Genomic DNA, 17,043 nt, shown 5'->3' with positions numbered 1-17,043 from the left:
TGCCAAATATGAAGAAAATATACCGGGTGGTTCATTTGATATGGCCTCAGAAAGAAACGGGCAAAATTCATAAAACACCCTGTATCTCGGCTACGAAGATAGTAAGACCCAATAAATGGGGTATCTCCAGAACCGCCTTGGTGGCGCACCTATGCAGTATTCCGTTTCCCAATTAAACACCCTGTAGAAAGATTGTAAAAAGTAAATTAAAAAGTATAACCTCAAGTTGAACAAAATATCACGAACTCGCTTTACGGCGGACGTCAATGTATCACTAAAAAAGGGGGATTAGTGGGAATTCCGAGATTTCGTGTATTCCTTGTACGAGTTGACATTTCATTCCCAATGTATACTGCGGAGAACTGAGAAGAATAATTCAGAGGATATGTAATATATGGCGCGATGTGGATGTGCTGCGTCCAAGGCATGGCGTATCACAAGGCGAAGGAAACAGCCTGCGCAAGACGAATTAAATAAAAAAGCTGATGGTAGGAATTTAAAACAGGTATATACGATGTGAGTTATATTGGAAACATTTGGTCTTGAGAGGTACGCTGGTGCAATGATAGAGGTTTACGAGTTCTTGGTGACAGAACAAAAAACGAAATCCCCAATATTGTCTGACCTACTTCCAAGCGGAAGAATTGAACGAGTGAATTAAGTCCCATTCTTTTCTAATAGTTTTCAGATATACCAGAGTTCACAAGAAGTTTTGTATCGAAAAGCTACTTACGCCAATAGGTTGTATTCTACGGAAAAACCTATCGGAAATCTGAATAAGATGAAAGAATCAATAACGGAGAGAAAATATAATATTTTGTATCTTTTTATGAGTAGATACTGCAGATCCCCATTTAATTGCTACAAAACTTTTCCTTTGACATTCCTTACATCATTTGTGTTCAGTAGGTTATGCCATTAAAATCATTGATAATTTGTGAATATTGAGGGAAATTGAAAAGTATTCATGTTTCATTATTTAGTTAATCGAATCACTATTCGATGTATTGTAGACGAATTCGAAATTGGTACCAAGTATAGATCTGTACTTGGTACTGGTACTCTTGTATCGAGTAAAGAAAATTCACTATCATTTTTGTTTTCCACACCAACCCCATCAAAAGAGGATGATATCGAAACAAAATTACCATTGCAAATTCGAGAACTAGTAATTGCTAAACGACAAGCTAGAGGTAGATGGCAAAGATCGCGTAACCCAGCGGATAAAACAGTCTATAACCGCTTAGGTAGAAAACTCCAAAAAAGTCTTAAAGATTATTCCAACTCGCAATTTCAACACCACATTCAAAATATAGACAATAACAGTGAACACGATATTTGGAAAGCCACGAAGAAATATAAGAGACCTATAACACGAAAACCTCCAATCCGAAAGACAACTGGGGAATGGGCCAACTCCGATGAGGAAAAATCAAAAATCTTCGCTTTACACTTGTCACAAGTACTGAGACCGGATGATCCACATCCAGGCTACAATGATACAGAGGTTGAATCTTTTCTTGATATTGCGTGCCAGATGTCTCTTCCCATAAAACCTTTCAGACCCAAGGAAGTTCTTCAGGAATTTAGAAAGCTAAAAAATAAGAAAGCACCCGGTTCCGATTTGATAACCGCAGAAATTCTGAAAAAACTGCCACAAAAGGCTATATTATATTCAACCGAATAATGAGCCTTTCCTATGTCCCGACCATCTGGAAATATGCTGAGATAATAATGATATCCAAGCCAAACAAACCTGAATACGACGTGAGATCTTATAGACCCATAAGCCTTTTACCAATTCTAGCTGAATTGTTTGAAAAACTTCTACTCAAGAGATTGAAGAAAGATATAGACCTTTACACAATACTACCCAACCATCAGCTTGGATTTAGGGAAAACCATTCGGCAAGCCATCGAATACATCGTGTGATAAACACCATATATTGAAGTCTCGAAGACAAAAAATATTGTACTGCTGTATTCCTGGATTCATCGCAGGCGTTCGACAAGGTTTGGCATAATGGCCTACTCTACAAATTGAAAAATCTTCTTCCTCAGCCATATTATCTAATTCTAAAATCATATCTCACCAATCGATATTTTGCTGTGAAACAGGGTGGTGCTCTATCTGAACCAATTGAAATAAAAGCAGGAGTACCACAGGGAAGTATACTAGGTCCACTGCTTTATCTCATATATACATCCGACATTCCAGAGAATCAGAACACTACAATAGCATCATTTGCAGATGACATAGCGACACTCACAACCCATGAAAATGCAGCTACAGCTTCTGAAAAGCTCCAAGAACATCTGAATGAACTGGAGAAATGGTATCGATAATGACGTCTAACCATGAATGAAACTAAATCAGTCCAAATAACTTTCACCAACAAAAGAAACATATGTTCACCCGTTAAAATAAATGGAAAACAAATCCCAGTTAAAACAGAAGCTAAATACCTAGGAATCCACTTAGACCAACGCCTCACCTGGAAACAACACATTCAAGCTAAAAAGGCGCAAATAAATATTAAATTCCGGCAAATATACTAGCTAATGGGCAGAAAATCCAAGTTATCCCTCCAAAACAAGGTACTGATTTACAACGCCATAATTAAACCAATATGGACATACGGTATTCAATTCTGCGGATGTGCCAAGGCCTCGAATATCCAAATAATACAGAGATTGCAATCCAAAGTACTTCGATCGTTAACAGATGCACCTTGGTACGTTTTCAATTTGACGATACATAATGATTTTAAAATCCAATTTATTAATGAGGAAATCAAAAAACGATCAATAAAATATAAACAAAATCTGGAAGGGCATGAAAACAGCATAATAGACCAACTAACAGAAAACCCATTCAACAGAAGGAGACTACAGAAAACTTAGCCAATTGACTTCAATTGAAGTTAATAAGAAGTGTCAATATGTTTGATAACTTCTACCTGTCATTTTAAATTCATCACATTTACTTAATACTTGTGTATAGTAGATTGTAAATTTCAATAAAGGATATAAAAAAAAATCAATTTTGTTTATAATACGAAGAATGATGAGGAGTACCATCAATGAAATATTCTTAAATTTCTCGCAGTATTCTCTCAGACGAGCCCTGATTTATATAGAAAAAATTACTATTTCTGAACGTAGTTGAAGCGTGTTCCTTTCCATGATTGAATGGCATAACCTATTAAACACAAATAACATAAGAAACATGAAAAATGATACAGAATAGGGCCATTATATCCATTTTGTTCAGTTCAAATCACAGAAATCTTCCTGAAGGTTCCGAACTTTTGAACAGTGATTTAAAAATTATTGCTTCAAAAGTCGCTGTAGAAGCTTAGGAATATCAGATCTTATGCCGAGTTGTTAAGTTAAGTATAGTTAGTGGTCAGAAATTCATTCCAGAGAGTCAGGTTGACTTCAGTGTTGATGGCAGAAAGCAAAATATTATGAACAATAGGGTTTTTCGTTTTTGAGTTCATATTTTTTAAGTTTCTGAATCCCAAATTTTAAAAAAGAGATGATTACCATATCCTCAATCCAATCAGGAAAATTAAGTATTTTTAAACAAAACTGGCATTCGATATTCTGAGTGTCACGCATATGTATGTAGGCATCAGAAGTTAGTTTTTGATGGAACCTCCTGGCAAGCTAAGTTATCAGTTTTCAAGTGGAAGGCTGCGATAATTCAAAATGCACTTTTCTGAGTTATCTCGTGGGCAACGATTTATGACATACGTTTGTCATTGAATGAAACTATTCATCGAATAGGCAATACACAGAAGCGGAAAAATTTTAAATATTTTCACTTTAGGCGAAGAATAAGAAAGCTACAAGGAGAGAATATATGAGTTGCATTCAAATCATCCAATTCCAATTTATAGTGAAAAATGTATGTCATATCATTGCCAACGAGATAACTCAAAAAGGGGCATTTTGAGTTATCGCAGCCTACCACTTGAAAACTGATTACTTAGCTTGCCAGGTGGTTCTTAAAATTTGAAACTCTGTGATACTCAGAATAAGAGAGATAGGCCAAACATATGTTATATATTCGAAATTAGGGGAAAAAGAGCTAGTCAAATATGGAGAAATATACAGGGTGTTCTATTTGAAAAAATGAAGTTGCAATCAATATGTTGCCCACCCTGTATATATTTCGTTTTGTGAAATCATTTCAAAAAATACTAGTCGATTTTGTGAAACTTTTGTAGAAAACATTTTTTTGTTCCTCTTTCAGTAACAAAGTCAGAGGGGGGGTCAAATTATGGTGAAAAACCCGGTACATATCATCAAATATTTTGCGAAAAACGAAAAGTTACCACTTTTTTCTTCATTCGCAAGTTGAAAATATTGACTTTCCGCAATTTAGATTATTGTTTGGAGAATTTATGTGAAAACCCCATAAAAACCGGTGGTTGTAAGAGGAAAAAAATCTAATATTTCGTTTTGAACTAGGCAGTCGCGTGAAATTCGATTCGTCAGTTCTCCAAAAATGGTTATCAAAGGTTATGTATATCTATTGATCATGCAGTCATATAATGTGCTATGCTTATATTTCGGAAATGAATCTTCATCATATCAAAAAAAAATATATGAATCAGGATCGATAAAAACTACTAAAATCTGATTGAGAGCTAACTTCATGATGACTATTATGAACCTCATCTTCATCTTAATGTTACTTTTTGTTTCGAGATACCTTCAATCGTTATCTTTTCAAAAGGTTTTGTTTGAGATAATAGAATAAGGCTATGAAGAATTCGTGTCCTTGCTGAACAATGAGGAAAGAATTTCCATAAAGGAACAAACATGTGGGTGAACATGTATCCAGCTCTCCTGAGAAATTACTGTTAACATTTTCAAGTCATATTTCAAGAGAACGGGTGAATAATCAAGTGCGCAACATTTCCTGACTTCAAGCCAGAACTTTTCATGAATCTTTAATGATAATGTCGTGGAATTCTTCAAGGAATATATGAACACAGTTGGAAATGGTATAAATCCAGGAATCCTGATTGAATCGATAAGAAATGTGTTATTCTGATAGCCGAACATTCCTCGGAATATGAGCTTCATTTACAAGGAATATTTTAGAGTTAGAGTACTAAAGTCAACGATTCAAAAAATATTACTTGAAAAGCAGTCATTTGAAAATTTGTAGGAATGGACGTTTGCAATAACCTTCACGACTTTGCTAGCGTACTCTTCTGAAGAAACAAATTATCGACCCATAAGCCTATTATCGGCAAATAGTGAAGTGATAAAGATACTTATTAACAGAAGACTAAAAATTTCGTAGAAAAATAGAAAAAATGCCAGATCACCAGTTTGGGTTCCGTAAAGAACAATCAACGATCCACCAACTAGTACGACTAACGGAAAATATTAAGAAGCAAATGAACCTTCCTACATATACTGATGCAATATTTTTGGATATAGAAAAGGCATTTGATAAAATGTGGCATCAAGGTCTGACATACAAAATGAAATTGATGAAATTTCCTAACAAACTTACGAGATTAATACAATTTTACCTGGCAAATAGAAAATATAGACTCTATGTCGATAGTACCAGGTCGACGGTCAGATGAATTGAAGCCGGAATTCCCCAAGGATCAGTGAAAGGATCTCTGCTGTTTAACTTATTCATGGCAGACATACCAAAAATGAATAAATGCAAGTTTGCAGTTTGCAGATGATACCGCTATTTTCTCTCACAGAAGAATGCGAAAAGCAATTACTAGGCAGTTACAGATAGACCTAGATAAACTGATGAAATACTTTAAGAAATGGGGATTCAAAGTGAATACATCGAAAACAGTTGCAATCTACTGCAGAAGAACAACAGTAAAGAAAGAGAAAGCAGAAAACGTAAGAATAGAAAATCAGACGATAGAATGGAAAAAGGAAACAAAATATCTGGATGTAATTCTAGATGAAAGAATGAACTCAAACAGTTACAAGGAAATGGAAAAAAGGCAAGGCAAACAAGTTTTTGTTGTTTCAGAGTTTTAATGTTTTATTCTTAAATCTAATTTGAAACTACGAAATATTTTCGAACGTATATTCCAGAAATGCAACCAAATTAAAACAATTTTCATAAACTCCCTCAGTTCTTCAGCATCATTTATTATCTACATCGTTAATTAGTTCACGAAATATTGAATATTTCATTTTATTCGTTTTTCACCTGATACCATGCATCATCTGTGGAAAGCCCATGAGTAGAAAACTACAATGGCCGTGTTAATTCAATAAGCCCCAGGAGACAGCTCCAGGCTACGACGCCACTTCTCTCCATTCTCGATGATAGGTCCCGCATGCATCTTGTAAATAATAAGCAGGACTATTAGTCATTCGAATATTGCATCCAGCCGTTCACAGCATTTTCAATTATCTCCATCCCTTGAGGAACTCCCTGGATGCAAACTGTTTCTGGACTCATCTATCACACAGAATCTGGCTTTGTGATTGAAATTCTTGTCTTTATCATTTATAGTGGAATTAAAATTATGCGAGGAACAAAATTTCTGAAAAACTACTTATTGCAAGTACAGGGTGTCCCAAATTCGATGCTCACTGAGAGCATCCCAAGAACTATAAGACGGAGAAAAAAATCTTCAAGGACCCCTGATCTCTTTTCTTGAAGAAAAAGGAGAAGAAGAAATAATTCTTGGAATAACAAGATATCAGAAATCGGATCGTTGAATTCTGGGCTCGTTCTCAAGTTGAAGGGTGTTTCTGAAAAATGACTGTTTCAAATATTTGGTTCTAATCAGAACGATATTATCCGCAAATCGAAGATGGTGTTCAGAGCGAAAGTAATATTTTTTTGGGAGAAATAGTACCGCCCTGACGATGTCCCTATTCAATATAATTTTTTATCTCAACGTGAAAAGTGGAATTTCCGTTAAATGTACTTCAACACATTTGTGTATCGATAATCCATTCTAACGTAGTCTATTTTGCTTTCATAAAGGCCCATGTTTCAATAGAGTCGAGTGCTTTGTGAAAGTTGAGGTGGAAGTACATGAATGCGAAGTGTAGAGGTACGTTATATTCTGTTGTCTTCTCGATGAGTGTTCTAACATTTTGGAGATTGTCAACGATGCTGAAGCCCTTGCGGAATCCTGCCTGCTCCACTAATTGGTATACATCGAATTTATGAGTGAGTGAATTTGTAATGAATTTAGTGAGAAGTTTGTACAGATGGGTAAAAAGGCTGGTTGACCGATAATTGCTTATTTCCTTTCTTGAATAGTAGTACCATTTTGGCAGTTTTCCATATTTCTGTATTTTTCCCCCTGCAAGAATTTATTCAAAAGTATCCTCAATATTCATTTCACACGTTATTTTGTCTTCTCGACTGCATTTTCTATTTTTCATTTGTTTTTTAGAGTATCCCTTACTTCCTTTATCTTTATTTCAGGAATGTCTTTGAATGCACATTGCACACATCAGATTGTGTAACTCCATGATTTGAGCTGACAGTAGTGAAAGGTGGGTGTAGAAGCTCCTTATGTATTCACCAATTATATTGCTATTGAAATGTTTCAATAGAATATTTGTTCTCCTCACTGAGCTCACTGAGCAAATACTATCAAATATATAACACGACAAGATAGTGCGAGAGTTTCGCAGCGACAGTGCGATAATACTTCTTCCAAACTTACTTGAACAACTCTGTAGGAATTTTTTTTAGATTTTCATTTGATGTCATGCCGCAACTAGGATCATTAAAACCTAAAGTTGAAAATAATATTTTCTATATTCTCGACCTTGATGTACTAACAAGATTATCAACTATGATGACATGCTCGTTGCATAATATTATAAGCGCACAAAAGTGTTTTACATGGACTTGGAAGTGTTCTTTCTGAAGTTGAGGTAAACTAGTAATAAAATTGATCAGAAAATATTGTGAAAAAAATTTTATAGGTCAAGTTCACCTAGTGCTTCTCGTATTCCACCCAAAATCTTTTCTTCTGCGGTATGACGGTTTTTAGAATGCGAAACCATTTTCTTCAGAACTTGACTTGTCATTACCAAATTTGAAAGTAACTGGAGGCATAGATTTGATGGCAAAATAATAATCTTAAGTTCTTCAACATGTGTCAGAGAATTTTGTCAAACATCATCGTCGAAATCATTGAAAACCCTCTCATTTTCTCGATGACTGCAGAATCCATTGTCTGTGTTTGATTGAATTTTCTTAAACGCCTCTCAATAACTCACTTCGATATTTCTATTTTCTTCGATTTTCTTTCAACGGCTCTCAATAACTCCCCAAACCAGTTCTATTGATAATATGTGAAAATGAGCACAATTCCCACCAATGCCGCGACAGCATGGGAAATGAAAGTGACCAAATCGAAACATACTATTTCATATGACGAACAACACACATACTGGAATCTATTCGCTGGTAAGACAATGAATTTCAATTCAGACCCTGCTCTCTAAAGAATCTCTCAGAACTTGTAAAACTCAGAAATATTCTGGCCCACTTAAGTAAATTTGAATATACTTTATCCAAATAAAAAGAAAATATACTATTATGCTGGCTCTATAGTTTAGCCTGAATTCTAAAAACATTTCATTACATTTCACAAAAAAAGCTATTTATCATTTTGCAACTAGAGTATAACTACGAGGAACCCAATCTTCAGGATACTTCTAAATTAGAAAATGGTTGAATAAATCTAATTAGATTGTTAAGTGAACTATCGTTATCGAAATACTATAACATGAAGCTTTACACAGAGCTGAAGAATTTCCAGAAAGAAAACATTTACAAGATTAGATTGTTATTCCTCAAATATAACTTCACTTGATTTGATAGGAATAATTCAATTTCTAGATGCTCCTATCCCAAACTCGGGAAAATGGTTTCATTCATCTGCCAAAATGCCAGTTTTCACCTTCCAGTGAAGCCCAAAGAAATATCGTTCCCGAACACCTTCGTCGAATTGATTCAGTTAAATTACCAGTACCCCAGAAAATAATCAGCCAGAGAGCTCGCCTAGTCCCTTGAGCCCTGAAAAAGCTTCTCCTCTTCTTCGGTAATCAGAATGATTGCGTAAAATAGAAACACATAAGAATGTATAGGTCGATTTACCATGTGGAATATGGATGAGATCGTCATCCTTTCAGACGTCTCTATTTGTATGGGAATTTTGGGTTATCCCTCATCATGATACAGTTTTATGCTAGGACTTATGAGAGTTTATGTTCACATCAAGTTGGTACAACAGATTTAAAGACCTTGTGATGTATTCATTCCTTAAAACGTTGTCGGTCTGACTTCTGCTATCAAATTGCCATATATATAACAAGAAAATGTATTACTTTCTCTTCATAATAATGGTTTTATAAATTATGGTTAGGTATAATTTTTATTGAATAGATAAACGTTAATATTTCTGAAATATTTTCAATGGACATGTTTTCATTTCTGACCTCTGACCATATGATTTGAATGAATAAATTTATGGTCTAAATAGTAAGTAAAAAGAAAGCTAATTCTCTAGATGATGGAGGCGAAAAAATGTTTCACAATATTTATTAAGTAGTTGAATATTAGAGTGGGGAGAATGTTTAATCTGAATGAACTCGAAATTCAGAAATGGGAGGGGAAGATTTATATGAATTGTAGGTGTATTATTTCGAACGAATAATCAAATCATAAAAGAGGTACATATTTAAGTATGATAAATTATAACTCTGCCTATCTCCATTAAATTTTTACATTTTCGGGTTTAAAATATGTAGAATCCAAATATATAATCAGAAAGTTCTGTATAATAATTCTGCTTCAGTCGTAAATTCATTTTGAAAATTGATTAAAAGTCCAAAAGCTAGCTAATTATTGACTCCATGAATTTTGAAAGAAAAAAAAATCAAATTGAATACGAAAAATAGAATTTTTTGGAATTTGGGGGCTCGTTATTTCTTCATTTCAGGAAAAATGATCGAAGGTTCGAATCCCGATATTTAATATTCGTTATAATTCTTCAAATCGATATTTATTTTATATACTAATTTTTTTTCGAATAAATGAATAAATTATAGTACCTAACAAGTTATTAAGAAATGAACCTTTCAAACAAGTATGAATTTCTAAACAAAAATGGACTAGGTACCGAATATTTTTTGTGTTGTGTTGGTACGACCAGAATTGTAGTTTCGATCAACTTTTCACATAAAAATTCTGAAGGAAAGATGAAAATATTAAGTAATTGAAAGCAAATTTTGTGTAACCCAAAAAATCGAGACACAATAACTATCGAAGACATTGGCTTTTATTTGTAGTTAATGTTTGAATATTAATTTTGATCACTATGTATAATTCAGAGAAATTTCATTTTCTGCGTAGAAGAAACCAATATGTCTAATAAAAAAACCATTGTCTATATCGGCAGTGTAACTGGTTTCTCCAGTAATTACCACTTAAAAAAAATCAATTATTTCAATTTTTTGCCATTTTATCGTGAATGGTGTTTCTAAGGATAAAGTGATCTTAGAAAACTCATCATTATGTGAGCTTGAGACTCATATTTTTGGATTCATATTCAGGATGTTACAATAAAAATAGTGTGACTTTGGTCTATATCTTTGTTTTCGAATACCCTGTATCTATGGGAATAATTTTAAATTGTTTTTTCAACTACCTTATATACACCACAAAAAAAAAATTGCAAAATATATTCAACAACTCCCTCAAAATGAGATCCGCATCTGGGGTGGACCACCCGGTATACAGTTCTTTCTGAAACATCCACTATAAATTGATTATAATTAATTGAATTTTGACAGTTGTTCAAAACTGATGTGAACAATTTTGGTCCCAACACAGACCATTAAAATTACACCCTCGATAATGAATTACTCAAACTCATTACAAGCATCGCAAAACTTGTACCATACAGCCTAAGTATAAAATTTCAGCCCTATCTGTATGTATTTTCCGAGCCACTTGCTGTATAATATCCAGGACAACATATTCACTACTCCTCTATTTCCCCTGCGTCAACAATTTGTTGCCAGGGCATTCGAACAGAACAAGGGAATGTGTGGGCTAAAAGGTATTATGTCATAGCGAAACCATAATAATAAACACTAAATTCAAAAGCAGATAAATGAAACATGGTAAATGAAAGCGACACCAGCTGTCATTCCAAGGGTTCATAGGAAAACCATCTTCAAAGAGACCAGTTTCACATTAGAAATTTATAATTTATTCATGTAATCCGAAGCCCTTATTGTTGCATTATATCAACATGTAGAAGAATCGTTTGATGAGTTTAAATTAATGTTTTAGTGTAAAATCCTTGGTGAAATCTTAAAATTAAGTGCCATTTTATGCATCATTATGACTGTCATAGGCACTTTCCTTGCATATAAATAGAGAATTGCGGAGTTTGAAGTTCATTTTATTATAATTATGATAGTGAAAGTGTTGCGTAAAAATGCTCCAACTGAAATTCACTGGTTCGTCTCGGTTTTATGATTGAGACAGTGACTTTGGTAGTGACTATGAAAATGATGATTATACATAAATTAAATTTAGGCAATCTCAGATTTAACAAGAGGAAACAATTAATTATGAAAGAAATATTTCCCATTTCTGAAACAGATTAACATTAAAAATTTGCATACTTTGGCCCAATTACACAAAAGATAGATGAAGTAATTTGAAAAACTCATTATAAAATAGCTTTTACACCGTCACAATACAATTTGCAATTTTTTCTTCAATGCAGAAGATGAAGACAACCATCTTACTAAGTCAGAAATCAGTCAGATATTTAGTACCTAATGATTGCCTATTAGTGCAGTGAAAAAAGTTTCAAGCACCATCGTATTTTTTGAGAAATCAGCATTTGAAGTTGTTGGTTCTAACTTCACACTTAGCACCAGCATATTCGAATTAAAAAAATATTGCTATACCATAAATTAGTGCTTAATTAGTGCCTATTGATTCCTTTGGAATCATCATAAGAAATTACCGTTTTCGAGATAACTTATTATTTCCTTTGGTACTGACTTTTCGCATCAAACATTTCAATTTTTGGGGTGAAAAATTGAGCAATAAAAAATGAAATAATAATAATAATGAATTTGAAGAGATTTATTTCTACTTTAGTACTGAATACAATACTTTTCACCATGAAGCCCATTTATCGTTTTTGGAGTTATGAATGTTTATAGAGGGTGATTCACCGGGATGGGCTATTAGACGTTCATGGAAAACTAAAAATAATTTTGAGCTGAAAAATTGCATTTGAGACAATGATGTTTCTCTTTAAAATATTTTCAGTTCTCTACACCTTCCGGTTATACCAGAAACAGACTACTACTTCCTTATTTCAAACGGCACACCCAGTATATTATTGCATGATTAGATAGCTTTTTTTGATGACAATTTCGGCAATATGCCATACCTTGGATAAAAACTCAACGGTTCAAAAGTTAATGGGATTCTCATAGAAAAATGCTGACGATGAGTACTCACATCTTTTTGAATATTTCGGCAGAAAAAGATCTTTAAGAAAAAATTTTTTTCCTTTTCGATACTGCAAATACGTAGTATTATAAGACTGTTTGCGGTTTGGATCAAAAATGTACAGGGTGTTTATAAGTAGATCATGATATTGGAAAACTCAAATTCATCAAACTCAAGATCTTCAAATTAGAACCTATATTTTTTATTATTTCAGTCGATTCTACGTACAAAAATAGTGGGGGGTTACTTAAGCAAACCCCATACCTAAAAGGAATACTTTAAGAGTTAACGAGAAAAAACTTTAAATGGGGAAAACCGCAATTTATATCTGTGAAGAGTACTCTGTGAATTAATTCTAACTAAGATTTTAGTTGTGTCCGATAGGAAACACATCTAAGCTGTAAATGCTTAATGTGTTATATTTGTATGTGCAAAGGTGAATACATCTTGGTATACTGGAGGCAAAAAAAAAATTTTTTCTCCGATTGACGCAAATATTTTGATTCGATTTCGCAGACACATATCAAGCAGCAAAGTATCACTTTTTCTGCCTAGGCAGCAAAATGATTTCTCCCAATAGGAATAAAAAATTCGATATTTTCTGACGATCAATATTTTTTGCCACCTCCCTTATTTCTGGAGGAGTTGGCAAACTCTAATTATTATGGACAGAAAAAATTATATCTTCAACTCGGCAGCAAAGTAGATCGACTGCCTTGGCTGAATTCATCAAATATCAGCCTCGGCAGTCAATCTACTACTTTGCTGCCTATTAGAACAAATATCTATTTGTCAGTATTATTTTGATGAGACTATTTTGTGTAGTTTGTATTTAGAAATTTCTCAGCATTACTACATAGATCCCCCCCACAACTATACAACATCTGAGGACTGATTCAGCTAAAGATTTGCCTTAAGAGCTGAAGAGTTAAATAATAGTAATTTACGTAACAAGTCCCGAAAATAGGGTTTTTTTGGACGAATAGACAAAATTCCAGGACTCGCTTACGCTCGTCCTGGAAGTCTGTGAGTCCAAAAAAACTATTTTCGGGCGTGTTGCGTACAATATTTTTTCGGCAACCATGTAAAATAACACTATCGCTGCTGCTTTCCATATTTTATTGCGATTTCGATCAAAAAACATGCAAATTTTTGACAACTAATTTCATATGAACTGTCAGCCGTTATCTCGGTTTCTATGGATTCTATGATTCTTTTCCGGCCTAGTCCGGGAAGTACGTACTTTCCGGACTTGCTAACTTGCTACTTTCTCAGAGAAAAAGCGTCCGGGAAGTGAGCACTTCCCGGACGGTTGCCGAAAAAAGATATTTTCCAATAATTCAATTTAATTTTAATTAATTTCTTTTATTTAAAATATCTCTCTGAAGATTGAATTTATGTTAGAGTTGTGTAGATTTTTTTGTGACAGTCTGCATGCGCATCCCATCTCAGATATATTCATTTATTCCCGAGTGTTTGATGTGTTTTTCTCACTGCATTGATATATAGGCCATCCATGGACGATAAATGTTGTGCTAAGAATTCTAATTGATTTTATATTAGGTTTATTCTCACATGTAATACTTAAATCTAAAACAACTAATACAGAATAAACATTCGAAACATATTATGAAAGGCAAAACTAAGGATTAACACTAAATTTACATAGAGCAATCGAAATGATTTCCTCTTTTTTGAATACTTATTCGGGACCTTTTCATTAAATTTCCAATTGACCTTCTGATGAGGGATTGATTTTGCTTTGAGATATTACTTCTAATTTTAACCTTAAAGACTTTTTTTTGTTTTCAGATGTACCCACACATTCGTAAGAGCTTTGAATCATTGGACGATACAGCTTTACTATCTACTTCAGGATATTCTCACTGCGAAATAACGATATTGTTCATCTTTAAAATGTTTTCTAGGAAAACTGGACGTGTGCCAAAAAAAACATAAAACCTCTCCAGTAGTGTAAACTTATGGTAGAATATAAAGCAGGTAGCGAATTTTTGAAAACGGAATACACAGGGTGTTTTTCCAACCTACAAATTTAATCTGAACTTATAATTCCCACCATGTATTTTTGAAAAAGTGTTGGACTTATTGAAAGTAGACAATCATATTGTTTTACACTGAAAAATTCATCAATATTGATCAAGTTATACTAAAGTAATGAATAAAATAAAAATCGGTCCAATCGAACAAATCGCCCTGTAGACTCTCAATAAAGACCCCCAAACAAAAACTTAACATTGTTTCGAAACTGTCTTGACTAGTGTAAACTTCTCCTAAAATCTGACGGTCCCCTCCGGAATCATCCTATTTAACTTTTTTCAATATTTTATGGAGATATTCTTTTGATTTCAGATTATCTCTTCAAGTTGTTCGTGCATGTAAAATTATAGACCAAACTGAAAAAAAAGAAGAGAACCGATAGATAAAATAGGTCAATTCAATATAACAGATATGTTGTTGAAGTTGTTACTGCAGTCTACGTGGGAGAGAAAAATATATTTACTTACTTGATGATTACCTCCTAGTAGGAGTCAATTAAATGCAATGCTACTACTTTTCTTATAGTTGTACGCGATATTGTTAATTATTGAATGTAAAAACTTACACCATGTTAATGAAGAAGTGCATCTCCTCGATACCATTAGGAACAATTCACTGAAACCACACAGAACTTTTCATCTAAACAATAGAAAACACCCCGAACACACTTTATGATCAATGGGAATCCAATCCAATTGAAATTCAGGAACGTTTTCAACGCAAACACACCAGAAATCTAGTCACGACGTAAACAATCGGCATCGATATATGATCGTCCGAATCCTCCTCGATTACATAAATCGAACCAGAAAACTCAACAGAATTCAATTACATGAACCATGTCCGATCGGAAAAAGTTTTTCGAACTTTCCTCCGCAGACACGTCGCGGTGATTTACATCACGGGAGGCCGCGCACAGATTTTTTCTACAGCCGCCGTTCGAAAATCCGACAAAATCCCGATGTGACACTGACTGTCTAACTGGGTTGGCTTATTTTTAGATTTTCCGACGCGGGGTATTTCGGAACACTGGCGTCTCGACGCTGGCTCGACGCTCGTGCGTCCGTTCCCGGCGAATTTTGGCGCAAAACTGAAACGATGCTGCGAAACAAGCTCGTCTGGACCAATTCTGCGGATAGTTCCGCTGGATTCGTTCTCAGTCTGTATTTTATGGAGGAATTGGGAGATTTGTTTACAAACTGGCACTGAATGTTTGATTTTCGTTTTTATGAGCACGACTAACTGGAAATTGGAGATTTCGAGTGAAAAAGTGCGAAATAGTGTAGCTAATATCTTCAAATAGTTAAATGACATACTGTTTTGTTTTTCAGTCATATATTTTTAGTTATTGCTTTAAATTCTAAATTGATACTTAATACTAACTTTGGTTAATTGTTTCTCTAATTCTGTGGTTATTCCGTTCATTCTTCCACATCTTGTAGAACAAAATCGTGCGAGAATATATCAGAAACACACAGTTTTCATGGTTATATTTTATTATTCTATGTTGGTACTCCGAACTTTCCGCCACGTCTTTATCTGTCAATTCATCAATTTGCCTTAAAGAAATCAGTTCTGCCAACCAACATTTTTCAATGCAAAAATCACTAAAATATATTTATGGAAATATTTCATTAATTTCAATGAAAATGCAATGAATTAGAGAAAATAATGTATAATACTCGTACAGAAGGCTCAAGGATATCAATGCCTTCTGCACTTGTATTATAAATAACTATTCCAAGTATTATATGTTGAAATTGAATTAAACTACGAAAATAAAAAATATAAGAAATTATTTCGACTTCTAACAAAATCCATTTTATCCGTATACTAAGAACAAAATGACACACTAGTAATGGACATAATGACATACTTAATATTTAAATGCAATGTTAGGAAATATAAAGATTTTGGTTCTCTAGAAAGTAGCATACAATGTATAATCCAGTGAAAACACTGGATGCAACGCAGCCACTGCTCACCAGGTATGGAACGGAAAAAATCGTCATTGCAATAAATGCAGTCATCGTCATCCTCATTTTTGTTGTTAATTTGAAACGGTTCAGTGTCGCATTCTTCATCGTCCACGACTTTCTTATTTTTCAACGGCCTTGTTTTCTTTACCACCGGGTTTTTTTCATCATTGAATAATGTTTCAGTAATTTCTTGGTTCTTCTTCTTGGGGCAATGTAAAATGGATCGTCGATATCATGGTTGATCAATGATATGTATCTATGTTGTCTCGGCGGGTTGATACATACATATATTCAGGAAGAACATAGGGATTTATGGTCTGTAATTGTCTCACTATAAGTATCATGGAAAAGCAACCCTAACTGCAGATGGGTTACAATTCGACATGGATAGATATCGTACAGATTTAGATACATGGTACATGACAAATAACTACAAAATAATAGATACGAAAATGAGCTCATTAGTTTCACGTGAAA

The 17,043-nt window shown here is 33.9% G+C and overlaps 1 protein-coding gene across 1 annotated transcript in view; it reads right to left on the bottom strand.

The window, feature by feature from the left end:
- The window catches only part of LOC123688782 (neuropilin and tolloid-like protein 2), a 612,260-nt gene extending 596,596 nt beyond the window's left edge, over nucleotides 1-15,664 (bottom strand). Inside the window, exon 1 of the mRNA XM_045627446.1 lies at nucleotides 15,153-15,664. Coding sequence (XP_045483402.1) covers nucleotides 15,153-15,189 — 37 coding nt within the window. The 5' untranslated portion in view covers nucleotides 15,190-15,664. The remainder of the gene's footprint in view (nucleotides 1-15,152) is intronic.
- Between the last annotated feature and the right edge of the window lie 1,379 nt (nucleotides 15,665-17,043).

The sequence above is a fragment of the Harmonia axyridis genome, chromosome 1 (genome assembly GCF_914767665.1).
Source record: "Harmonia axyridis chromosome 1, icHarAxyr1.1, whole genome shotgun sequence".
Lineage (NCBI taxonomy): Eukaryota > Metazoa > Arthropoda > Insecta > Coleoptera > Coccinellidae > Harmonia > Harmonia axyridis.
Note: the sequence above shows the minus strand (reverse complement) of the source record. Positions and strands in the feature narration are given on the sequence as shown.